We start from the raw sequence: 26,006 nt of genomic DNA on the forward strand, positions 1-26,006 counted from the left end.
AGCCGGCGTCCGGGTACTCGCACTAGCGCGCTGCCTCGCTCGCAGCGTTTTCTAACGCTCTTCGACACAACTGGATTCTAGTCTTCGGCCTCTCATAGGAGGGCGCCACGCTTCGAGGGCGACCAGTGCAACGTTGAAAGGAACTCTCACACCTGGTAGAAACGCGTAGCGTTTCGTCATCGATCGGAGAAGACGTTGAATCTTCCGGCATCAGGAGCCACGGTGGACTGTGTTTGAAGAACGGAAGAAAGTGTTTGAAAATTGGTATATATATATATGTATATATAGTGTTGGGAAGGGCACACGTGGAAGAAGCGTTCGTTGTGCGAAGGATCTGACGGCCTACGCCACTGGATCGCTACATACCAGAGGTCCCGGGTTGAAAGGAGGGGCGGGGGGTGGGGGGACTGGCAAGGAGACGAAGGCGAAGGGGCTCTCGAGAGAAAAGGAGAGAGAGAGAGAGAGAGAGAGAGAGAGAGAGAGAGAGGCGCGCAGGTTGAAGCGAGCAGTGACTCGGAGCCAAGGGAGGTGGAGGCCACGGCGAGTTTCAACGAGATAGAAGGAGCTTACCTCTCTGAGAGGAACAAGGATCCTCTTGGTTACGGGAGGTAGGGGAAGAACCAGAGACAGCAAGAGAGAGAGAGAGAGAGAGAGAGACCGTGTAGAGTTTAACGTTGGAGGGAGAGGGGCAGAAACGATCACCGACAGAAAGTGGTGGGAAGGGGGGAGGGGGGGGGGGAGTGGATTGCAAGAAGGCGGCCATAATGTTCTGACGTGATCTCTGCCGCGGCTGCAGCTGCTGTGAAATATCAGATTTTGCCAATCTGGAAAGAAACGTAGCATCGGTGGAGTGATTATCAGTGAGGAATACACTCGACTTTGGAGAAAGTGCCAATCGCGAAGATCTTTGATCCGTTAGTGTTGAACGTTGGTGAAAAGGTCAGAGAGGGGGACATGAAGGGTAACACAGCAACGCCTTATTGCCGGTGCCGAGTGCTCTACCTGGGCAGCTCGGTGCCTCATGCCAGCAAGGAGGGCCTCCTGGGTGTCCAGGAGCCTCTGAGGGAATTGTACCCGGAGCAGGGTGCTCTGGGTGCTCGTGGGATCGATTCGTGGCTGAGCGTGTGGAGTAACGGCCTCTTACTGGAGAACGTCGACGAGCATCGGAAAAAGGTCACCAGGTTCTTCCCGATCGAGGCTCTCCATTATTGTGCCGCGGTGAGACACGTGAAAGGTAGCAACATCCAGGACCTTCAGGCCACCAGGTTCATACCGCTGGACTCTCCTTTCGCGCATATGCCAAGCGCCAATCATCCACCGTTGTTCGCCGCCGTATTGCGGAGGACCACGGGTATCAAAGTTCTCGAGTGTCACGCGTTCATCTGCAAGCGAGACATGGCGGCCAACGCCCTGGTCAGATGTTGCTTTCACGCGTACGCGGACAGCAACTTTGCTAAGAGTGTCGCCAGCAATAACACGAAGGAAGGGATGGCCTTGACTCCACCGTCCAATAACAGTCTCTACAATACCCTAGGTGGCTCCAGCACCACCTTAGACAGTCCCCAGGTAACGAGATTGGAGACCACCTCACCGGAGTGCGTGAGCCTTTACAACGGCGACGAGAACCACAAAGTCTGGGCTAGAGGCAGGGACGAGGTCGACGGGGTCTACCAGGAACAGGGGACCCTCAGGAGTACCAGGGGCTCCAGACCCAGACAGCTCATAGCTCCTCCGCCCCCTCCTCCACCACCACTCCCACCCTCTCAACCGTTGTTGCTGGACGAATCGGCGTCATCGGGCTTGAAGAAGGCCAACAAGAAGCTGATCAAGATGAAGAATCGAAATTTGCACGAGGAGGCCATTCAGCAACAGCTTCATCACCCGATGCACCAGGGTATCTACATGAACGGCTTGGGTCATCATACCTTGGGCCATCCCATCAGGCAGCTGCACCATCATCCCCACCAGCTTCCTCCCAGCAGCAGATCCGTCGCTGGCACCCTGGCCAGACCCGCTCCGGTTCTCCTGGTCCCCGCAGCTACTCTACCCAGGAAGGCCCATCATCACGCCAGGGGACTCCGACCGATACCAGCCGCGGCTCCAATCGTGCCGGTCTACGCGCCACTTCCGGTTGTGTCTCCAACGGCCGCCATGTTTCCCGGTGTCACGATAAATCCCGGGACCAGGTCCAGGAGACACCAGGAAGCCGAGAACTCGACGTTGGGCAATTCCAGGAGACTGGCTGCTTCCTACGCGGATTTGACAGCACCGGAAGGAGCCAGACCGGAAGAGAGTCCGGAGAACGAATCTCGTTTCGGTACCGGGATCTACAGAAGAAAGGGACACCTGAACGAGCGTGCATTCTCCTACAGCATTCGTGCGGAGCATCGCAGCAGGAGTCATGGAAGTCTGGCGTCCCTTGGTTTCAATGCTCAGAATGGGAATGCCCTTCCAAAAGAGGAGAAGAAGGACCGTGAGATAGCCCAGATGATCGCAGGATTGAGCCTGGACGAGCAGGAGCGGATGACCCCGTCCCAAAACTCCAGGCCCTACCCGGCCAATCATCACCAACCGCCTCAACCTCTACCCAGGCCGAGACCACGTTAATCTATATATACATACATATATATATATATATACATATACAGCTCGCTGTTTCAGCGCCCGCGCGATCTCGAAATAAACTTGGAAATTAATTCGGAAGTATATAATTGAGTGCTGACAGCAATTTGCAAGCTTTTTCGCGAAATCCTAGTATTTTACTCGAGGGAATATTCCCCTTTACCGTTTTATCTCATTTCTTGACATTGAAACATAATCTGTCGCGGTACATTATGATATAACGTACCAACACCGGGAAGCGTAACGACCTTCCTGGCACGCTGCTGGCTAATTAGAGGAGCGATTATTATTGTCGTGCAAAGCTTATCTCTTGGCCGAAGCTCGTTAATGGAGATCGCGAAGCGTGCAGCGTACACTGCCTTGCAATTCTTTTTCAACGTCTTTCGACAATTTTCGACCACCATTCTCGCATTTTCATCGCTCTTTTCAAAGCGTTTTCCCAAAGTTTTCTAAACTCTCTGTAAATGGAAAATTCGAGAAGCCAAGTAGGTTGTCCGAATATTTCAAAAGTGACGTATTTTGATATTTAATGGAAATTGAAACATTTGACGTTTCTCGTTGATTTTAAAACATTCCAATTGTAATGTCGAACAGTCTAATTCAATAGGATTCGATTAATTGTTTGAAATAGCATGGAGGAATCCGAAGCAATTAACATTCGAACGCGATCGATATGCCTGTGGATTTCGTAAAGTGAACCAGAATCTTTTTTTATCTCTTAAATGTCCAGAGGTTTCGTAACCTCTTTCGTCACTACCTCTTACCACGCGGTCTCGAACGCAAAAAGACGCTATAGTTACACGCGAGTCCATGCAGAAATTTATTAATCCGGTCGCCTAACGGAAAAAATGCATCGATACCTCGCAATCCGTGGCGAGTAAAAAATTGTACTCGTAAAATTTTCAGTTCGAACGATTTAGCATAAATCTTCGGATGGAAAGAAAGAAAGAGAAAGAGAAAGAGAGAGAGAGAGAGAGAGAGAGAGAGAGAGAGAAAATAACTGTTAATTACTGTAAGAAAAAAATTGAGTACCTAGCCGAGCAACGGAAGACTTTAATTGGGAGTGAGCTTAAACGGCGAACAGCTTGCAACTTGTTAATGTACCGCGCGAGGAGAAATTACCGAGAGGCACGAACGGTGCCTCGGCGACAAGCAATTATACACTATGTATCTATATCTAAAAATCGATATTTTCTTACTCCTCGATATTTTCTCCTCGGCGAATTAGCAGGCTCGACTTTGGACGGAAAATCCTCGACTGGAAAACTGTAAAACGAGTCGGATGGTCGATAAAGATGAGATTTTGAAAAGTGTGTAATTCGTCTGAAACGCTTATATATACTCGGTGAGTAAAATCCTTGGAGATTTCCTCGGGTCGAGGATAAACCGCGTGAGATTAGTGCCAAGCAAAGCAAAGCCAAGCCGATGCTTCAGCGAACAATTGCGTTAATTTATTGAATCGCATGTGCCAGAGTCTCAAATTGCACGTGGAATGCAGTGATTGTCTCGAGGAGAATTTTTGCTGCTCACTGATTGCTAATCGTGATCGGGCGTTCGTCGCGTCGTGAAAAGATCGTTTCTTGATACTTCGCTCTCAGAAATGATCTTTTCAAGCCTGCGCTCGCACGTCGGGCGTAATAGCTAATAGAAAAATATTTATTACGCCGTTTAACGCCAGAGATTACCGTCATTCTCCTCGTGAACCTCGCGAATGGCGAAACGTTGTATCATCGCGTATATACACATCTATATATATAGTATATAGTATAATAGATATACGCAAAACTCTCACATTCATACATAAAGTCAGCGCTGCATATATCGATTCGCGCAATTATGCCGGATCTGGCATAAATTGAGAAAACTCCAGAAATAAATGTATGTACGGATATATAGATTTTATAAATATATATATTTTTACATTTACGATTAGGGATAACATTTATGGATTATTATACTTTTACGATGCAATGTATCTACCAAATAAGCGAGCGGAAAATAGCGAAAAGCATGCCATTAGCGAATCTCGCTTAACCCCAGGACGAAGCTTCATCGCAATGCGAATATTATTTTATCCTGCGAGTCCTGTATCATTTTCGAAATATCTCTCAGCGTGTATTGTTAAAGTTTAAATTGTTCCCGTTAATGAGAGGATGTAAGGTATTTCGAAAATGATGGAATTTTGTTGTTTTATATACATATATATATATGATGTAGCATAATTATAAATATGACATTTAAGGCTTTCGTGGCCATGATCGAAAAGATCTTTTTGGCATCCTGATGATAAACGTATTCGAGCAGATTATTTTATTAATTTTTTGCAAACATTTCATAGATTCTATCGTCAGGACTTGAGGAACCCTCGGGAATTCCTGCTTCGTCAGAGAATATCCTTATGGTATACCTTTGTGCAGCGTTTCGAATCAATTCACCAGCCAATCACATTAATTGGTCAATCGGTAAATAATAAATTATATATATATATATATAATATGCGAAGAGTTCGATAGATAAACATGTTAGCTAATAAGTGATACAACTATACAAACCGAACTAAATGCCATGAGAATCTCAACTATTAATTGATATATTTATTCGTCGAATTCTCGTGATGTATAAAACTAATCTTATAGTCACCTACTCAATTACTCTAACTGTTAATTAATAAACTCGTCTAGTATAACAATGACTTTTTACAATTATATTTATCCCTTCACTCTACAGTAGCAATTACGAATATCAAAACATTTGCAATATTAAACAGATATGCAAGGGAGAGAGTAAAAGTTTCCATGCAAAACCTGTCAAACATATTTTACATATGTACTATAATTACACCAGCGAGCAAAAAGATCATCCGAAACGAACAGACTCGAACTTTCTTCCAACTTGTCAACTTCGATTCAACTTTCAAGGTCGATGCACGTTGGCTTCAAGCGAGCGTTATTCCAATTAGTCGCTTGGAATGCAAATCGTCTCGATAACCGGACGAAGGCTCAAGGAAAGCTCGACACGATAAGGAGGATCACCATTTATTTCAAAATTCTATATAATTGTGTGTGAGCTATCGTTTGGAAGACCTCCAGTTTTTAGGTTTGTATTTACACCGAAGAATAAAGATGCTAGGAAAATTCTGAGGAAAATGAGAAAAATATTGCTGTAAGGTTATTTTCCAGCAAAGGTCGATGGTCAGAAGGATCGAGTGTGCTCAACACGATATTCATCATGCGCGCTCGTTAACGATAATTGATCGATGACACCACAGTCGTATAACCGAAGCGTAAACACTAGACCTTGAAGGCAAATACACGAACAATTATTCTAAACAGTGTAGAAACTCCTTTGAACGATAGCTATATATTACAAAGCATAGTTCACCCACGAAGAAACAATTCTCGTCCTACTCATTTTTATTCCAACGATTTCGTCTATAAATAAATCTCTCTCTTTCTTATGAATCCAATCGTCAAAGTGTTAAAACTGTGCTGGATTGGAAAGCTCCCAATACGTTTTTACGGATTCCTACGACTGATAATAAATTTAACTGGGAGTGATTGATAAATGCGGCGCGAATGCTTAATCGAGCTGGGGAAGTGCATGCTAAAATTATGCATGGACTATGAAAGATTATTGGTCTTTATCGCAGCGATCTTACCAAGCCTCTTCGATTTTTAATTCATTACATTAGACACTTGACCCAAAATGCTACGCTCGATGCGAACGATAAAATGAAATTCATCGCATCAACATAGTTTGACCCGAATTAAACCCCAAGAATTCAATCGGATTAATGCGAATTTTATCGATAGATCATCGTGTTTCTTTCACCGTTACTATTGCAAATGCTGAAAATCTTTCGCATTCGTAATTTCTTTATAACTAGCAGATAATTTTCAGGTCAAAAAATAATCGTTTTAATAGAGTCCCGTTAAGTTCGGTTTACACGGTGCTTTAATGAGAATTGCCTCTCCCCTCGTGTGTGAATAGCTTGATTATTTCACAATCGATCCTCGTGGAAATATTTGTTCCATGCATAATCAGCTGTTACGTATATACACTACAGATATAGCTATCTGCGAAACATCAAACTCACGCGTTTATTACACTCGCGTACCTCTAACGGGGTAAAAATAGCTGTTTGAAAATTTTACCTATATAAATTCAAAGATCCTTGATTAAATAATTACGTAAGCTCGTGTCTGATTTTGCACGAGAGATTATGCTTAAATCTAAATTTGATAATTTATTTTGTTCCAATTATTTGTCACGCATCATTGATTTTTTTTACACACACATATATATATATATATATATTCTAGCTTGTGGAGAAAAGGTGGATTGTTTGCAGATACCACAGAGATAACTGAGAAATGTTTGGCGCGTAGTTGTTATTACCATGCACTAGCTAAAAGCTCGAATTACAGTTAGAGGCCGATGTTTTACAGTTACACGGGAAACCCGCGAGCGGGTAGATTGCTGAAATCGGGCCGCGCGTCTCGAATTAGTCCCTAATAAACCCCCGTCGCTTACCCCAGGGATCAATTAGAATCAGGACTCTCTGCAACTACTAACGGGACTACGCGCCTGTTGCAATTTAGCATTAACCAATTTTAGAACTGTGCAACGCATTTTTTTAGCCTTTCCTCGTCATTTTTTGCCCCTCTCGCTTCTTCCTCGATCGTGAAACAATAATGCGATGAATATTATAGAAGCGAACGGACGAAGCAAAGATTTTGCCACTGCTTATAAAGTAGACCTTAGGAGGAATCTCGTTACGTCGCCTTGGTAATTAATCGGTTACGCATGTTCGATCAGCGCTGTGATATTAATTACTCAATTCAGTGGCAGAAAAGATTAATTGCAAAAAAATAGGAAATAAATGGAACGAAAGCTGTTGCGGTTTTCGTTTATTCATCGTTGTCTCGTTACATTTGGGTGGAGACAGTTGGGTTGGTTGATTCCGGAGACTTCGTCGAAGCTCGTGATAATTAATTAAGAATTTTCTTAGTGGGGATAGTAGAGGGGGGGGGGGGAGAAGGGGAGTGTCGTAGGACGAGAGATTTTTCGATAAGACGTTCCATTTCGGGCGAAGCAGACTGTGTAATTGTAGGCGCGTTTATATTCCTGACTGTAACCGCCTGGCCTCGAAACTGAAGCAACTGGCGCACCATACACCAGCGCGAAATGATCCTGATGCGAGTGTGTGTGTGTGTGTGTGTGAAAATAAGCCAAGGAGAGAGAAAGGGAGGGAGGGGAGTAACACGTGGTTGGCAAATAAGAGCAGCTCGAGCCATTTAAACCCGAGTATCCCCGAAATAAGCCGAAAACTCTGCGCTCCCCTCATCAATAATCCCCCTCCCCCTCCGTCGACCCACTATTCTTGAGAAATTCTGGATCAACGCGATAACTCACCTCTCGATTCAACCTTCTTCCCAAACCTCCTTATCACGCTTATTCAACTCCTCGACGAAATTACGAATTTCGCGTAATAACTGTAATTCGCTGGATCCTCGTACTCAAATTTCTTCCCATAATTTCTGCTATCTCATAAATATACCAAAACGATTATTATTAATCTATTCGAATTACTATTTACCTTGAAATATTGTCCCTGCAGGCTGCGATCGATAAATTGATTATTTTCAGTAGAAATAAAAAGATTCTCCTATAGGGAGTCAATGGAATGTAATTACAGTCGTTAGAGGATTGTCGTTGAACCTTGATGAGACTGTCCTTGGGATTTGTGATTGCGATAGGAGTAATAATAATTTTGAAGAGATCTTACGTGATATCCATGAGGAAGAAAAAGTGGTAAAGTGTTGACTGAGTTTTTCACTGGTGAACAATTTCAATAGAAACAGACGACGCGTGTGGCAACATGTGGCCGAGATGAGGAATTGGCAATTTCTTAACTTCCTCATACGGATTGGAGCGGTTCGCCTTGTGTGTACCGCGTGTGCCACCTGTTGTCCGCAAGAGGCTTCCATGAGTTTTCTTAATACGTCTATCTTCTTCGTTTCCTACTCCTCTCTTCTTCATCGTCTTCGCCTCCGTCGCGATGATACACCTGAAAAGCAACGACCATTATACACGAAGGATTTTATTCTTCGGTGAATCGGAGAGTAATCTGCAAGAAGTAAACTATTGACAAAAACAATTACAATTTACAAGAATCGAAGCTTATTTACCAGTTGTATTTTATCGGTTCAACAAAAAATTCAGTATTTTTTCTATTACCTCTCCATTTGGTTTTATGGATAAAGCAACTTGGAGGATACGTTTCTGGATGGTACCGCGGGTCTTCAGCAGCGCCCTCGGTGGACGTTGCTGAGAAACGCTTGAATTTTTCACGTGGGACGGGAATGAAGGAGAGGAACGGCGGAGGAATGATATTTGGAAAGAGTGTAGAAAATTTATGGCATAATGAGAGAGAGAGGGAGATGGCGGCAGCAAGATCAGGGCTGGCATGGTTGAAATAACAGTACTCTGATATTGGTGCGGCTGGTAAAGGTAAACGGCGTTGAAGCGCGGTACCGTTAACAGTTACGGCGCAGCAGTGTTGGTAGCAGCAACTCCAACAAGATGCTACTCTAATACTACTCGTCTCTCTCTCTCCCTCTCTCAAATTTTAAAGATTCACGTTCACCCGACGACCAATCACCCATATCGCGATTCCGATAAATCCATCTTGTCTTTCCGAACAGTACTCTTATTCCACAAGTTTCTCTTCGACTTCTCTCCCCCCCCCCCCCCCTCCCCTTAACAAAACTTTTTCCCTCCCTTCAAGACGCTCTCATTTTCACGTGGCCTCAGCCTCGAACAGTCGAATTCCATTTTTCTCATTCGTGAACCGTCTCCCAATCGAGATCTTTTCTTTCTCCCCCCTCCTCAATCGTTCGTTCGTGTCGTTAAATTCCAACGTCGATCGACCGACAATTTATCTACCGGAGAACTTCCCGAAACATCCAGTCGCGACGATCGATAAGTCGAAAGATAAGGCACGATATATGCAAATCTCGAGTATCGTTCCGATGAACCTTGTTCGACTTGGGATAAACAAAATTGCAAAATTAAATTGGTATTCGCTGGTCTCTGCTCTAATTGGTGCGCTCTTAACGGTTTAGCGCTGATTTTCTACACGCATGTGCACCTCGCTCAACCATAATTTGATAATTAGAACCGCATTCACGATCGAAAGATAAAGCGCGCTATATTCACGTTGCCATAAAATTCTCTCCCACACATAAACTCACACACACCGACGTACCATTCGTATATATATATTATGCAAACAAATCGCTTTACTGAATTCAATTAGAGTCGATCTCTCACAGCACATCTACAATGTAGCTAATTTGAAGAAACACAGGATTATTACAACGAGTGCATTAAATTTCTCTTTTTTAATGGGTTTGCAAGAATTTTCAAGAGAGACATATACTTTGTTGCCGAGTTTTCGCGTTCATCTCGAGTTTTGAAAGTTACAGGTAGGCTTTTTGAGAAATTATGGGAGGGGGAGGGGGTCGATAAAATCGATGACGGACGACAGGAAAATGTGGGTAAAACCTCATCGACCTTGGGCGATCCTCCATCTCCGTTGAATCGGACGAGGAAACGATCGAGGCTGCTCGCCTGAGATGATCCCGATTCTCTCCCCGTCGATCCCTCTCATGCGCTTCGTTCCGCTGCGGAGCAGCCGACTCGAGCCACGAAACCTCCGCAGTTTCACGTCGACGCTCATCCGGATCGACTCGCGCCAAGGTCGCCGACCAACAACTCGCCTCGCCTCTCATCGCACACCGGAAACCTTAAAAATCATCGAAACCTTCAGCGTCCTCCGATATCGCCAACCGCCATCTTCTTGCAATCTCGATCTCACCGAAGATTCAATTGAATAACAGTCCTCGAAGAGTTCCAAGAATCAAATCAACGTGACGTGCTGATGCTGCTGCAGTGAAAATCTACGATTTTGTGGCTGAAATCTGTGAAAATTCGTTTCTACCGAATGGCCTTGAATCGTGTTTTGGTCCTTATCGAGAATCACGAAATAATGAGTGAAGTGGAGGATTCGCATGACGATAGCTTCGCGGAGACGCTCTGATAACATCGCTAGACGCATTTTGCTGTAAAAGGTATTTTCCCATTGTTGCACCATCTCTGAAAAATATCTGCAAAAATTCACCTTCGCAAGTAGAATATTGTGGCTCGTTGGTGAACCGGAAGTAGATGGATCTTTCGCAGCAGGGATGCTCTACTCGACTGAAAGGTTTCTCGCGTTTGGACTATTCGAGTCCCATAAGAGGGGCTTCGAGTGGCTAACGAGCCGTGAACTTGGTAATTGCAGTTGAAACGTTGCAACCGTTGCAGCGCTCTGAGCCTCGTGAATATCGACAACCACTCGACGCGGTGCACACCGGCGCGGGATGCCATAATCCGTATGACGACCTTAATACTCATCGAGTTAAAAGATACATCAAACTAGATCTACGCTTGAAATTAAAAATTAATTGCATGCTGAATACACTTGGCACTTGGAATTACAAAGAAGGATTATTAAAAACGTAAATTAATAATAAATGTGCAAACTAATAACTCGTACAACTCGCGTGGATTCGGGGATGATAAAATTTGCCAATGTCGTGCGATTGCAAGCTTCGCTGTTAACGTGTTTCGCACGTAGGAGTTTCGTGGATATAATTTGCGTCTGTTTCGTGCCTGAGAAGATCCGGTGACCACGTGCCGTTAACGAGTCGCCGCAACAACAATAATCCAACGGACCGATGATCAGTTTCGTCACGTAAAACTGTTCGGAGCGAACGGAACACGTGAGTCAAAAGGCGGGTCTCCTACACGAGAGACGCTTGAACGTGTTGGGCCAACCAATACCACCACAGCTTCCATAAAACACAAACTTACTCGCGTACGTGAGGGCTCGGTAGGGATGTGTGCGTGGATGACAGTTATTCCATAAGGGGACTGTTAGGCGGTAGAATGGTGGCTGACATTGACACTTTGAGGAAACTACACGTACATGCCAACATATCTAGCTCACCTCGATAACTGTAAAAACTGCCTAACTGTCCTTTGTACCGCGCTAATTAATATCATTCATTACAATCTTCCAAAATTCTATCGACTAACAAAATATATTACCTCTAATCCTTAAGAGAGTCCTTGATCACCCATCGAGTTATTTTTAACTCTTGCTTCGAGATAACTGTATTCATTCCTCCAACATTTTCCACCTTTCCAATCGCTGCAAAACGATTCTTTCTTCCTCGCTCGCTCCACCTAATTACGGATAAACTAAAGAATCTGTTTTTTTTACACCCCCTCGCCCCGCACTCTTCTTCAATCCTAAACTTTCTCGCTAGCCTCTATACACGTATCATCGTTCGAACATTTTTACCACTTGTCACGGTTTAATTCCCCCTCGCGAAACAATCCTGATTACCCACATAGATAAATCGTTCATTGTGATTCCTCGAGCTATCCATTATTAGAAACGAACGTTTTTATTCCGATTCATTCAATTTTTGCGGTTCTCCTATATATATATATATATATATATATATGCCTTCAGGTTTGTTCCGTATACTTTTGACGAACAGTTTTTTCAAGTTCAATTTTACTGGAAAAATTGGGAAAATAATTATTATAGGTTTTTAAAGTGTTGTTTAATACTTGTCGTTCTTTGTACGACTAACTTTTGATCGATCATCGGATAGAAATCCTTGAGACAAGCGAAACTTTTCAAAAGAGATACTTATCGATGGTACTTGCAAATAATTTGACCGTACCCATCGTTGGGTTGGATGATTCATTGGCCAAGTGGGTCAACCGAAACTGCGGGCCAGAAGATTTCAGTTCTCGCTGATATCCAATAGAAAATGCCGATGCTGCGGGGTGAAATCCGAACAATTCTTGCACGCGAGTTTCAATTCTCATTAGCCATCTCGGAAAACCATAAAAATGCATTAATGAATTTCTAGGCTACCGGTAAAACCATCTTTCACCAAATCATTCGGTTTTCTCAATTCTTCCCTCTCGTTTCCAATCTGATAGTCTCATCATTAACAAAGTGGAACCCGATGTTTCATTATACGCCTATATATATATATATATATATACGACTCGAGATTATCTTTGCTACATGTTATATCGTGAGTATGAGCAACAGTGGTGAATGATATATCCTGTGAACTGATTAACCGTAGCAATGTAATTTATGCGCGATCTGAAGTGCTACTGTTTCGCTGCTTTCCGGCGTGCAGCACGCGCACCCACTCACATCATTTTCGCGTCACGCTTGCCGAGTCTGCAAATGCAGATTTCGACATCTCTCTAATTAATCGTCCAGCTTTGGATCGATCTGCCTTGTTCCCCTGCATTCTCACAATGCTCAACGATATCTCCTGATTCTCCCTCCACACATAAATCATTAGAAAATTCGCAATAAATAATATCAATATCGAATACCATTTATACACTGGCATGATTTTCTTGTACTCGCATTCAGCAAAAATGATACTCGAATAAATATACATATCCGTTTAACTCGTGCCAAACCGGTAAGTTCGCGTGGAGGAAACAGCGTTTAAAAATAAAATTCTTACACCATTTTCTTACGTAGACTTTATAATTAAAGGTTATTAAAAATTTTTAAATTCCTAACTTGGAAACCTACAGCTTCCCGGATACCCTGAGTGATGCTCAGCCAATGGGACAAGGTCATCGAATGACTCCAACGATAGGAAGTCTCGAAAGAAATAATTTCTACTGCTTCATAATAACTTATCTTAACGAAGGGTTGCATAAAAAATGTTAAAATTTTACTTGAAAAATTATTCCATCCATATAAATTTATTAGTTTTGCATGAGTTAACAGGACACTCTTTGTACAAACTAGAGTAATTTTCTCTCGCGAAGAGCAAAGAGTCTGCTTCGACATTATTAATGGCAAATAAAAATTCCGTTTATATATCGGAGTGTTGGATTTACGAGGTGCGTCGATTAACGGGTGTTGATTACGTTTAATGATGCCTCCAGTCACCGTTTGGCGCTATTGCATTACGAATTGGGTGGTTTACGGAGAGCCACTGGTCGCACCAGTTAGTACCGTCACGCTTATTAAATCCTGACCCATTTCTCGAGTCAAAAGCGTCGTCTCCACGTTTTATCAGACGTGCAGCGTATAGTTCTGCTTAAGCAGCATCATCCTCTCGAGAAAGAAACGTGCAAATTTCGCTCCCTCGCTGAACGCAGCAACGAAGAAATCGCATCCGTGCGAAAAACACAGTTTTCCCTCCTGCGTCTCATTGGAATAAAGTTCTTCCTTTTTGATTTAATTCGTAGCGGCAGGTCCATGGGAATTAAAGAAAAAAATAATCCTTGATTTCAGAATCCTCGAAAATTCTCTTTAGCATCATTGCCCCCGTTTCTGTTTCAGACACCAAAGTCATTGAAACGATGCTCGGGCCTCGTTTGAGTATCCGGAAAAAATTGGAAAGATGACTTGCGTCGAGGAAGGTTTCCGGCTTACCGGACCTCCGTCCGAGTGCTCCCTCAGGAGCAAGGCGAGGATAGATGCGCTCTTTGAAGATTCCAGGTAAATATTTCCAGCCTACGCTTCAGTTTTTATTTTTTCACATAGATTCTCGCAGATTTATTAGTAAAATGTTAAATTTGGATTTTTTCAGATCGATATGCAGCTCCACTTTGGGAGGTTGGTACGGGGCAGTTTCGACGGTGCAATCGGCTCCGGCGGAGGATGTGGGTGCCGAGGAGCAGAAGAGGGTCAACAGCGCCGTTCAAGCACGTATCGAGGCTATGTTTGCCTCTGTAGAAGCCGAGCATGGGACTCCTGGTGAATGTGCCGCAGCTATTTTGCCGGTAAGTCCAGAATTCACAGAAAAACATAGCTAATCCACTGTCCCTTTCCGAATCAAACGTTCTCTCAACGATATCGTTTGCGTGGAAAAGCAAATCGTCCAAGTAAAAGTTCATCGGACGGCTTTCAATTTACAAAAGCTAACCGTGATTTCTGCAGCTCTCTTCTGCATACACTGAAACGAGCACATTATAATCTCGTGCATATACTCGGCTGTCCATTTTCACTTATGTTAATTCACACGGTATTTCTAGTGTACACTGAGTTGTGGACGCCTTTCTTTCCACTCGCGAGCCAACACCGAAACGAAAAATCATCTATTCCGCCAACGATCCCATCCACCAATTCATGTCAATGTCAAGACCATCCTGTTTGCAATAGAGAATAGGTAGAATTTTTTCCCCCAAGAAATCGCCAAGGGTCCATTGCGGACAATTTTTTTAGGTCTGTGCGAGGAATCTTGTCTTAGTCCAGGTATAAGCAAAATATTTGGAAAGTGCTCCTTCCTAGTCGGTGCATTTGAGTGCAGATGCCAAGAGAAGTATAACGTTACGAAAACTGAAATTTTCTTCGCTTTATAATATCGTGGCAGAATTTTTAATCCTCGCTTTCATTCCATTCATGATTCTCAGAGCGTGACAGACAACCGCCAACTGAAATTCTCCTTCGTTTGCTGCGTCTGGTATGCGAAATTCATTGCATCCACCTCGCAGTGGGCTCTCGGATCCGCTTTGCAGTTTATCATGCAAATCGCGAAAACTCCACGCTTCATCGAATCTTTACCCAATCACGCCCAATCGAAAATTGCACAAGTCTTCGCTTTGTTGATTCTCCAATCGAAAATTGATATACCGCGGGGTTCCTTGTTCTCTTTCGAGTTCTGCCGGTCGACGTAAAAATCAACGAAGAAATCGAGATCGGTTTTGTACGAGAACGATCGAGAGAAGTGAATCGTCGCTCGCGGATCGATCGTGAAGCGATCGTAAAAGTTAGAAATTCATTTATGGAAGCTTTCGATAATATCTTTTAAAATTGGAACATCGAGTGCAAGGTGATAAATGGACGAGCGAGAGGGAAGTGGGAAGAGCGAAAGTTAATCGAGATGCCAGTAGCGTAAAAAAATGTCCAAACAAAATACTTATGTAGTAGTAGTATTTCGTGACGAAAGGAGATGTGATTGCGTGTTTATCGAAATCATGAGTGGAATTCTCAATCAAATTTGGTTCCACTTCACCTTGACGATGAGGAGACATTCGAGGAAGAGTCATAGCGATAAAAAGATTCGGTTAAAAATAGTTGAGAGTAATGGGAGCTTTTGCGCGATATTATTAACGCTTTACAATCACGGTTGATAGCATCATCGGTTATTGCAGTGCAATAAAAACCGGTTTGAGCTGCATGAGAACGATGAGATTAATAATCCTGGCAAAAGGAGAACAAGGATTCTCTGTTGAGTAATGGAAAAAGGATTCGATAAGATTAAAAGTAATATTTAATTTTTCAGGTTAGATATTTGGGAGCAGCACCCGTTGGGGGTCGAGTGGCGAGCGTCCGGGGTCTTCAAGAACCGTTGCGTCAGCTTCTGGAGAGAGTCGAGGGTTCCGTGAGAGCCGAGCTGGAGGTTTCACGACGTGGCTTGACTTTTCGTACCGAAGCTTACGAGAAGAATAATCCCTTCCGAAGAATAGCCGTCTGGAGTGCTCTGAGACTTCGGTGCAAGAGAAACGGTTCCGGGGATTTTCACCATGCCTTTATGCCACTGGTCGGTGACCAAGATCAGAGTTCAGTTGGGGAGGAGCGTCATGCTGATTTGTACAGGTAAGAAAGTTACAATTTTGTATACTTTCTAGAAAGAAATACGAAGTTGCAGCTTTATGGATTTTGCAGGACGATGCGCGGATTGAAGACTCAACCCGAGGTGTATCCTCCAATTTTTGCGGTTGTAATGAGACGTCCTGGAGTAGCCAGATTGTTGGAGTGCCACGCGTTTGCCTGTGAGATCGAGGAAGACGCAGTGGCAGCTGCTGCAACTCTGTATCGAGCACTTTTGGCCGATCTAGATGCGAATAGACGAAGACCTAGGCACGCAAATGGCGTTGGTTGCGTCAGTTTAGCCTCGGTGGCTTCCAGCGTTCGGGACCAGAGTCCCTCGAGTAGAAGCTGCTGGAATAATCTTCCGGTACCATCAAGACCGACTGCACCGCACCCTGTCAGACCTCCGAGGATGAAGAAAACCTCGGTTTCCAGTTCGATTACCGAGGACGATTCGCCAAAACCTCAGGAACTCCAAAAACTCCCTCGGAGAAAGAAGAAGGACTCTGTCGTTAATGCTGAGGACATTCTCGAAGCTCGGGCCCAGCGAGATAGTAACAAGGATCAAAGAAAGGTCCAGAACCAAAACCAAAATCAGGAACTTACCAAGCAGGAGGAATGGCAAAATTCGAAAAATAAATTGTACACCAAATGCAGACTGGAGATGGACAAGGGTCCTGGTAGAATTTATGAGAAAGCTACGAATAATTATGAGAAATTACCGTTGAAAAAATCCACTGTCGACAGTGGTCAGTTCTTCTCGATGGTCGAGAGCAAGGAGAACGATTTGTACGAGAAAACTCATGGTTCGTATGATTTAAACAAAAACGAGATGCAGAAGAGATGCGATATTTATGCGGAAGCCAAACGTCCACCGATATACGATAAGGTGGAGAAAACTGCGAATATTGCGAATGAAAATATTTATGAAAAGAGTAAGAAGATGGGTAACCGAGAAAAGCTTTACGAGGATCGTTTTAGGGATGCTGAGAAGATCTATAGTTTGGGACAAGAGGATGTTTATATCAAGGATAATAGCAAGAACGACGGTCAGTGCGCGAAGAGTATGCAGGGAGATGTGTATTTCTCTAAAGGTGGAAAAATATCCACTGGTCGGGAGAGCGAGCTGGGCAGATCAAGTGGAACACAGAGGAGTCAACGTAGCGTGGAACAGAGCGATACTGGAAGACGATTGAGCCGAGTGTTGACTATGGATAAGCCGAAGAAGAAGCCGGAAGCTTCCAGTTTGGCTCAGAATAATTCAGAATACAGCCAACCACGGGTGAGGAAACGCAGCAGAGCAGGCAGCGAACCTCCGGTTAGCAGATCGGAGGCTGCTGCTAAAATCTATCAGGAAGGCAGACTGAAGAGATCCCAGAGTGACCTTGACGTTGATCGAGGTGATCCAATGACGAGAGTGGAACTTCCACGAAGAGGCAGCTTCTTGAATACTGGGAGTGTGAGAAAGCCCAACAATATCACGGGTGGCACTCCTCTGGGTTTCACAGAACTTTTCGACGAGTTTAGGAACCAGGAAGGACTCACCAGTGTCGACGACATCCTTGCAGCGATAATAGGTAATTTAACATGAATCTAAAACTGAAGTTAAAAAATAAGTACACAGCAATGTTCTAAGAAAATATTACTCTTCTTACATACAGATCCGGAAGGAATGTCATTCAACGACTTGAAGCCTCTTTACAAGGAGTTCTTGTTGAAATTGGCCGCCACTTTGACGCAGGACGAACTTTATCAAAGATCAGCCAGTATAATGAGAAGAAGACGAAGGCCTCAGAGAAGGAGATCGACCAGACGTCCGTGCCTCCTCAGCAGGGCCATTAAGAGATCCGTTTCACGTTTGAAAGGGGGACCAACCGAGTTCACTTCGGTTATCTTTCCTGCCAGGAGGTTGAACGATAGCTTCGGCAGCAGCTCATCTTGCGACGCTAGGAATGGTCATCGTAACAGAGTCCTGGCTAGTAGGATCAGCAGAAGAAAATCCTCTTGGAGAAGAAACAGAAATAATTTCCACACTACTTCCGAGGACAGTGACACCTGTAAGTCTAATGCGAAAGATTCTTACAATGGACTAATAAAATCATTGAACCATTTAGTAACGCATTGAAAAATGTTGCAGGTAGAAGAATGAGTCGTAATATGATAGCTACTGCAAACAGAAGCAGCAGTGGATATGTGAGTTGCAGCGAGTGCAGTTACGATTCCGAGTCTTGCACCTGTGTATCAGCGGACAAGTGTTATTGTTCTCTGAGTCGACGAGTTCCGCTTCAGTCCGCACCAGGGAATCAAGTCATATGCAACTGTGACACGGATAGCTGCTCGGAAAGCAATAAATGCTATTGCGCCAGAAGACCCGTACAACCAACCATCTTGGAGCAACTGAGGCAACGTGGAATCGTTCCTGCTGAGAGTACGTTGAGCAGAGGATGCAGTCCTGAGAGGGTAAGGACCTCCAAAGCTAGTAGGGGTCACTCGTCGTCCCGCAGTTTGGAGTTCTTAAAGGTAATTGAAATATCTTTTCTAAGCTTCACTTCCCAATTAATTTAATCAAGCTTTTAATTACTTTCTTCGTATCGATTAATTTTAGATTCTTCCGCCAACGGCATGCGGCAGCTCCGACAATCTGGCTTTAGATTACGATCTTTTCAGTCCGGGAAGAAGATCCCAGCAATCCTCGGGTAGCGAGAAGATTTTGGTGGTCAGCGCGAGAGATACTCAGGGACGCTTGGTTTACGTCGGTGGAGCGGAGAGAGATAAGAAATATTTTTCCAATGGCAGTGGTCGATCGAATGGACATCACGAGGCACTTTCCATCAAAAAGAGCGCTGAGATCGCTGCAGTATTTGGCCAGGATTCTCATAGAATGTACAGACGTGGTAGCAATGCCTCCAGTTTGAGGAGTTCCATTAGCTTGGAGGCTGGGCTTGGATATTTACCCTAGTAATTAGTGACATATTCTTGAATGATTTACGAGCAAACCATGAATTCTCATTCGATTCATAGGGATGTGATAAAATCTTAGTCTTGCCATTCAAGCTATTGGATTGTGTTACATCTTCTATTTGTTCGTTCGTTGTATTATTTTTCATTGCTTTTTCAGTACCTGTTTACCTGTGTTAGCTACTTTGCTGGTTTTTACTGTGCTATTAGTATGAGAGCTGCCATAAGCGCTCAAGTCTCCTAAGAATATTTGTTTATAATAATCAAAGCTAGCTTTATAGTTTACGAGTCTCTCTGCTACGTTGGACCTGAATAATTAATTTATAGCTTTATAATTTATATGAATACGGGTCAGTGCAATACAGCAAAGATTTTCTTTTTTTTGATTTAAGGTAATTGTTATGTATTATGTGCAATATTTACAATATCAAACTGAAAGTTAAATTTTATATTATATTTTAAGTGTTAATATATTCTTCATCAATTTTATTGAATTTTTTTTTATATTCCTCTGGTACCTCGACATCTTTCAGATTGTCCAAACCGATTTCTTCCTCTTTCCTATAATACAAAGGATCATAGAATTTAACTAAAATCATGTTACTATTTAATCTGCTTAAACAGAATAACGTTGACTCACTTTATGAGAATATCAACTACTTTTTCACATTCCAACAACACGTTTTTATCTTTCTCAGCCTTATGTAGCTCCCTAAGAATGATGTAAGCATTTTTGCTTCTCAAATATTCTCTTCCCTTCTTTGTAGCACATAATTGCATCAAAGCCTCCAATAGCATAATGCTGCAAATATATATAGCTTATAAATGTCTTTTACCTAAAATAAAACACAAAAATAAACTGAAAAATCTACCGAATATCAGGGTCTGTTTCTCTTTGTTTATTTTCAGGTAGATATTGTAAATTGATTGGTAATTTGTCATTATCTTCTTCATCAAATTCCTCAGGTCCAGCAAGAGGCAATAAGAGATGCGATAATATGTCAACTTCTGAGCTTAGTAGCCACTCATGATTTTCCACATCGAAACAGCAATTCTTTAAAGTTGCTATGATACCACCACGTCTAATATTACTCTCGGAGTATTCCGTAAAAGGAAGTAGTCGTTGAATGACCGAACGATCTTTATCCATTATATATCTGAAATAATTTATTATGAAATATTCCATTTGAACTAATCCTTCTATATTAAATAAGATATCAACCTTCTTACAAGTGGGGACTGACTTAAATTACTAAAAACAGGACCCAGATAATGTAATTTTGCTCCATTCGTGTTAAATTGTTTTGCTGTAAATGCAGCAATAATGCTGTCCCATGAATAACCACTAGCTTCGATCAGCACAATTACTCGGTCCACCAAATGCAATGATCTTGTAACATTTGAAAGTATCATACAGCATGGATCAGCAATAGGACTATCTTTATTCATGATACTCCTGCAATGAAATTTTTAAAATAACTTTTATTTTCTAAAAATAACAAAGAAAAAAAACATACTTTAAACAAACTTGAATTAAATTATGACATTGCTCTAAATGGAGATTGGTTTGAGTAGATTCAGCTATGATCATATATGCATTTGCACCTGGTTCATCTCCTGTTAAATTAATTATTGATAAAGCAGCCTTTTCTGCAATCGGAGCTGAACTGCCTGACATAAGAGTAACAAGTAGCTGCAGTGCCTCAGGTGAGCTTAATAACAATTCTCGACCTTCTGCTGTGCCTGTTATACCTAGAAATAATTGTATAATTTATATGAAGTATAATTTATTCCAGTTATTGATACTAATGATATTAATTATTAATATTTTATAGAATAACAATTTTTAGTAATTATTAGTATTTACCAAGTACTTGATGCAAAGCAGCAGCTTTTACATCCAGTCTAGTCGATGGGGTTAAAAATTCTAACAATTGTTTTAAGGCGTCCATTATTATTAATTTAAAATATAATATACTTATAAATTTCTTGAGAGAAGTTAGTCCACATGGACATGAGATTTTAAAGGCAGCAAAAGCCTAAAAGAGGGGAGTTTGAATGTCGATAAATATCTATGACTTTAGCAAATGATAATAAAGATCTCTCTTCAGTAGGTAACTAGGTAGGAGAGGAGAGAATTTTGAGAATTAGAGTAATATATGATTTAGTGAAAAAAAAACGGTTTAAATAGTTTTGATTAGTATTAATTTTTAATATCTTCTTAAATTATACCTTCTTTATACTTAAAATCTTTTACGGATACAAATATTTTTTGCCAAGTCTAAAGTTTTAAGTAGTTCCAACATTTTCTGTAAGAGGACACTTTTTCGTGGGATAATAAAACACACCTATATTACCTACATTACCATGTGCTTCACTCTGTATTTATTCTAACCTATAATTTTATACATACTCATAACAAAACATTTTATTTCTTTAAAGTAAATTGGTCAAAATGCAAGTAACGGAAAAAATAACACGAATGGAGGATTTGTTGGGTGAAACTCCAGCAAAGATTAATGGAAATTCACCATCCGAATCAGTTAAATTGAATAAAAAAGCCAAGAAACCTGAAGAAGAAATTCCTAGAGGTAAACCAAAGTCGGGTAGAATATGGAAAGAGCAAAAAACAAAGTAAGAAAGTGCTTTAATAGATTATATATTTTTCAATTTAAATTTTACAAGACATTGATTACTCTTACATAGATTTTCATCAATAATTAAGACCAGAGGTTTGCGTCTATCTTTAGAAAAAAAGCAAAAACTAAGAGAAGATTTAAAAAGAGTTAAAGATATTTCAAGAGCTATTAAAGCAAATAAGCAGGCAGAAAAAGAAGCCAAAAAACAGAGGAGAATTGAAAATTTGAAACGTGCAGAAGAAAACAGGAAAAAGAGTGAAATTGTTCAAGTGGTAAGTACTTTTATTAAATAAAAAGTAATACATTCTATTTATTTAAAAAATATGTTTGTTACAGATTAAAAATCCTGCTAAAATTAAGAGGATGAAAAAGAAACAGCTGAGATTAATAGAAAAAAGAGATACAAATGGAATATAATAATCACAGATGCAGAGCAAAATACACTTAATATTGTGAAGTTAATTATGTATACTATATATAAGCACTATTGTATATTTTGTTTGTCTATCCAAATACAAAATATTTTAATAACAAACCTAATTTTTTCCTAAATTTACCATCTTTTTAAATAACAAGCTTTTAGAAAAAATGTCAAAAACAGTGACTATTTATAATATAATATTCAGAAGCTTGTATTCAGTTGATCTCGCTTTTTTTGTCTTGAAACGAATTCTGACAGTTCTTTCTTGATATTATATCCTGTACTCTGTGTCCACTAAAATCAATTAATTATTTGCTTGTTAACAAATCTGAATTAATTTATGTTTCTCAGTATAGTACATACCAGAGATTTAATCCACTTTGGTAAGTATTTAATTGACGATTCCTGTTGAAACCTGGAAAATGATTTTCATATCATTGAAATGATGTAAAGAGACAAAAAGATTCTTTCAAAAGCGTACCTTTCATCTACTAGTAAGACCGCACCCCAGTCATTAATGTGCCTGACGCAGCGACCTAGCGCTTGATTTAAGGCACGGTAAGCTTGTACTTTATACCATTCGATACCTGACAACAAACCTTTGGATTCAGCATTTAAATCGTTGTAAATGAATTTCATATCAACCGTGGGATCTTTTCTAACGGCAAAAGGTATTCCGACCTATGAGAATTAGTAATTGAGAAATAGAAATATTGATCAGCCAAATGAATGTACAATGAACTTACAGATATCAAACAACGAGCTTCGTTGTCCTTGAAATCAATGCCTTCCGAAACCTTTCCTCGGAAAACAGCTAACATCAGTGCTCCCGTTTTACCATGGCGTGGTCCATTTGCTGTCTCCTCTATGCACGCACGGAACTCTGACATCATCTCCGCCAAATCATTAGAATAGCGTGGTTCTTCAAAAATGTATTTCACTTTCTCCATATCCTGCCAGAAGGTACTCTTTCTCCATCGCACAATATGGTTGTTCATTACCGAGTACGACGAAAAAAAGCATAAAACGCCATGTGGTACTGTTTCGCACACATCGACAACTATTCTGCCTAGTTCATCCTGTCGTATTACAAAAGGATACAAATCTTACGACAAGTCAATCGTGAACCAAATAAAAATAAATTTTCGAATGAGACCTACTTGAAAATTCCACGTATTTACGTTGTTATAAGTGGCTTTGATCGAGTAGCCAGTCGGTCCTCTAGGGATGCACGTTGCGTAAATTTGATCTTTAGGTATCACGTGATTTGCATTCAAATTATAAGCAAACTCTGTGCCTAATTCGCTTTGGAATGACATGGTTGGCGCAAGTGTGCCCGATGCTAAAACAATCGAGCGCGCCGTATCAGAAATTGGTTTGAATATAACTGCGGAGTTCATGCAGTGCACTTGCAAAATTAAAATCTGATTTTTAGCTCCGCGCGATGTCCACGTGTTTTCGGGAAGCTACGAGGGGAAAAATGCGCTTTAGTAAATTTAATTAATCACTGTAAATGCAGTATCAATAATGGAAACATCAGAGGCATACATATTTTTTCTTTGTGATGGATAATCTCACGCAAGCTTTAAAATCATTGGCATATTCCTTTTTCATGATGTATTCAAAGGAGAACGCAAGAGTTTCGAGCGTTCTTCGTACGGTTTCAGAAATCGTTGGCTGAATGGCCTCGCCCTTTTTCTCTTGGTCATCAGGTAAAAATGATTTTTCCTTCATTTGCTCTCTAGCCGCAGTGTAATGCTGTATAGCTTCATGAACAGCTTTCAGAAAATTCTCATGTCTACTTTTTTGTATACCGTTTATTGAAAGTATTTCTATGAACTCGTTACCCACCCAATAATCGCTGATCATGTCTTCCGCGTCTCTATCCTACAGAGGGACGTAAGGAATTATCGAATAAATCAAGTGAAATAATTCTCATTGTAGTTAAAAGCTTACAATTTTCTGCTTTCCAACAGTCTTAAAAAAATTGATCAAGGATTGAAGGTAATTGCCAATAGTTTTGTAAACTGTCGCGTCCGAGGCTCTTACGCTGGCGAGTTTATCACATTCAGCACTGATAACTTCCAATTCTTCATCCCGAAAATCATTGCTAGCCACGCTGCGACAGATATCCTCGATATTGTGCGCCTCGTCCAAGATGATTACTGTTCCTTTCAAATTAATTTGCATCTGAACATAGAAAAGGAATTATATCAGAACGAAAGCATCTCTTCTATACGTTATTACATTGTAAAAGTCAATACTCACAGTTTCTCTGATAAAGGGATCTAGAATATAATTGTACGGACAAAAAACAATATATGCTTGCATCATCAAGTCGCGGGCAGCGAAATATGGACAGGCACCATTTTGTCTTCCAAGTTGGACAAATTCTTCTACATCCCAGGGACGTGATATGTTAAAAGCGTTCAATGCGCTATTCGAGGATATAATTTTTCGAGTCTTCTCGTTGTAAAATGGGCATCCTAGTTTCTGATAGAAATAATGTTTTTTTTTCAATTAAAAAATCAATAGAAGAGAAAGTCTAATGCAAGTTTTTATACTAAACCTTTCCAGGATCCAATAGCTCGGCACACAATTCAGTCTTTGTTCGATTAAACGTCTCCTTTATGCACGTATGTTCCCTGCTGCTTAAAATGGTCATGCTAGAAAAATAAATTTTCGTCAATAATTACAACAGAGACTTTAAAACATTATAATTACTTTATATCTCTATAGCTGGTTTTTCTTAGTTCCCGAATTACTTGCTCTATTTGTTTATGCGTCCGGGTACCGTAAAATATCGTCGGTACTTTTCTAGTAAAAACAAAAAAATATACAAATATAAATGTTGAGATAATAAAACTAAAAAGTAGAATTGACTAGAACTACACTAACACTGGAATTGGCTCCTTCATCTCGTCCCAAGCGGACTTAACTGGATAGGCGTCTGGCTCTTTACCATAGTCGTAGTGGAACTTGTAAGGATTGTCGGAATCACCGCCTATGTACAGTGGAAGCGCATTATGAATCACATCGAATTAAGATATTTAAAAAGCTGGATTTATTTACGCGAGTATTTCAATTCTCCATTCATCCACATAAGGACCAATTAGCGAGAGGCAATTCTGGAAGCAGTAAAGTGACTCGTGGATGTTTCTCGGAAGAAAAGGGGGGTAATCCGGGGAGTGGGCGAGATGAGAGTTTCCAGGCAGGAAAAAGAACCGTAAAGTATTTTCAGTATGAAAAAAAGATCGGGTAGCAGAAGTAGGCGAAACGGATGTCAAAACAGTGCTTCGTGGCACGTGAAAGGGCACGAAAGCATAGAATGAAATCATCAATAGAACGATTTAATACTCGGCTACCCCCTCTATTTCCTTTTTCCTACTTCGCTAGTGAGTAGAACCTGAAAAGAGGCTGTGGAAGATGCGCTCCAAGAATGCCTTGTAATCCTTTCGTACGATTTACGAAAAGAGCTCAAATACCAGAAACGAAAACGATTCACAGCGATCGCGATGCTGTTTATTACTAATCGGCTTTTCAGCGACTTTTCTAAAGGTTTTCCTAAGAACATCATCCTAGTGACTTCCTTACAAATCTTTCATTGTGTCCGCGATACCAATGACGATATATCGTCCCACACAAAACACGCCAACGCTTA

General features: G+C 41.4%; 5 protein-coding genes across 5 annotated transcripts in view; 3 read left to right on the top strand and 2 right to left on the bottom strand.

The window, feature by feature from the left end:
* Positions 1 to 475: 475 nt before the first annotated feature.
* LOC136780237 (uncharacterized) lies at positions 476 to 5,295 on the top strand. Its single transcript, XM_066738474.1, has one exon. The coding sequence runs from the start codon at positions 955 to 957 to the stop codon at positions 2,605 to 2,607; it is 1,653 nt and encodes a 550-aa protein (XP_066594571.1). The 5' UTR covers positions 476 to 954; the 3' UTR covers positions 2,608 to 5,295.
* Positions 5,296 to 13,736: 8,441 nt separating this feature from the next.
* On the top strand, positions 13,737 to 19,341 carry LOC136780232 (uncharacterized). The gene is made up of 7 exons (XM_066738466.1): positions 13,737 to 14,233; positions 14,325 to 14,517; positions 16,020 to 16,333; positions 16,403 to 17,904; positions 17,989 to 18,384; positions 18,465 to 18,847; positions 18,933 to 19,341. The coding sequence occupies exons 1-7, from the start codon at positions 14,136 to 14,138 to the stop codon at positions 19,284 to 19,286; spliced, it is 3,240 nt and encodes a 1,079-aa protein (XP_066594563.1). The 5' UTR covers positions 13,737 to 14,135; the 3' UTR covers positions 19,287 to 19,341.
* Positions 19,342 to 19,668: 327 nt separating this feature from the next.
* On the bottom strand, positions 19,669 to 21,317 carry LOC136780238 (protein HGH1 homolog). The gene is made up of 6 exons (XM_066738475.1): positions 21,153 to 21,317; positions 20,803 to 21,037; positions 20,508 to 20,741; positions 20,158 to 20,442; positions 19,926 to 20,087; positions 19,669 to 19,846 (listed from the first exon to the last, which is right to left on the bottom strand). Exons 1-6 carry the CDS (start codon positions 21,235 to 21,237, stop codon positions 19,744 to 19,746), a joined length of 1,104 nt encoding a protein of 367 aa, XP_066594572.1. The 5' UTR covers positions 21,238 to 21,317; the 3' UTR covers positions 19,669 to 19,743.
* A 334-nt stretch (positions 21,318 to 21,651) lies between these two features.
* On the top strand, positions 21,652 to 22,453 carry LOC136780243 (coiled-coil domain-containing protein 86-like). Its single transcript, XM_066738484.1, has 3 exons — positions 21,652 to 21,919; positions 21,992 to 22,196; positions 22,261 to 22,453. Exons 1-3 carry the CDS (start codon positions 21,741 to 21,743, stop codon positions 22,339 to 22,341), a joined length of 465 nt encoding a protein of 154 aa, XP_066594581.1. The 5' UTR covers positions 21,652 to 21,740; the 3' UTR covers positions 22,342 to 22,453.
* Positions 22,454 to 22,501: 48 nt separating this feature from the next.
* Positions 22,502 to 26,006, bottom strand: part of LOC136780233 (Fanconi anemia group J protein homolog) — a 39,294-nt gene continuing 35,789 nt past the window's right edge. Inside the window, exons 5-15 of the mRNA XM_066738467.1 lie at positions 25,244 to 25,349; positions 25,070 to 25,162; positions 24,915 to 25,011; positions 24,614 to 24,838; positions 24,302 to 24,535; positions 23,894 to 24,232; positions 23,506 to 23,811; positions 23,092 to 23,424; positions 22,827 to 23,026; positions 22,709 to 22,760; positions 22,502 to 22,639 (exon numbers count right to left, since the gene is read on the bottom strand). Coding sequence (XP_066594564.1) covers positions 22,547 to 22,639; positions 22,709 to 22,760; positions 22,827 to 23,026; positions 23,092 to 23,424; positions 23,506 to 23,811; positions 23,894 to 24,232; positions 24,302 to 24,535; positions 24,614 to 24,838; positions 24,915 to 25,011; positions 25,070 to 25,162; positions 25,244 to 25,349 — 2,078 coding nt within the window. The 3' untranslated portion in view covers positions 22,502 to 22,546. The remainder of the gene's footprint in view (positions 22,640 to 22,708; positions 22,761 to 22,826; positions 23,027 to 23,091; positions 23,425 to 23,505; positions 23,812 to 23,893; positions 24,233 to 24,301; positions 24,536 to 24,613; positions 24,839 to 24,914; positions 25,012 to 25,069; positions 25,163 to 25,243; positions 25,350 to 26,006) is intronic.

The sequence above is a fragment of the Prorops nasuta genome, unplaced genomic scaffold (genome assembly GCF_024137725.1).
Source record: "Prorops nasuta isolate Cenicafe-Biocafe unplaced genomic scaffold, Cenicafe_Pnas_1.2 PNAS00018, whole genome shotgun sequence".
Classification (NCBI taxonomy): Eukaryota; Metazoa; Arthropoda; class Insecta; order Hymenoptera; family Bethylidae; genus Prorops; species Prorops nasuta.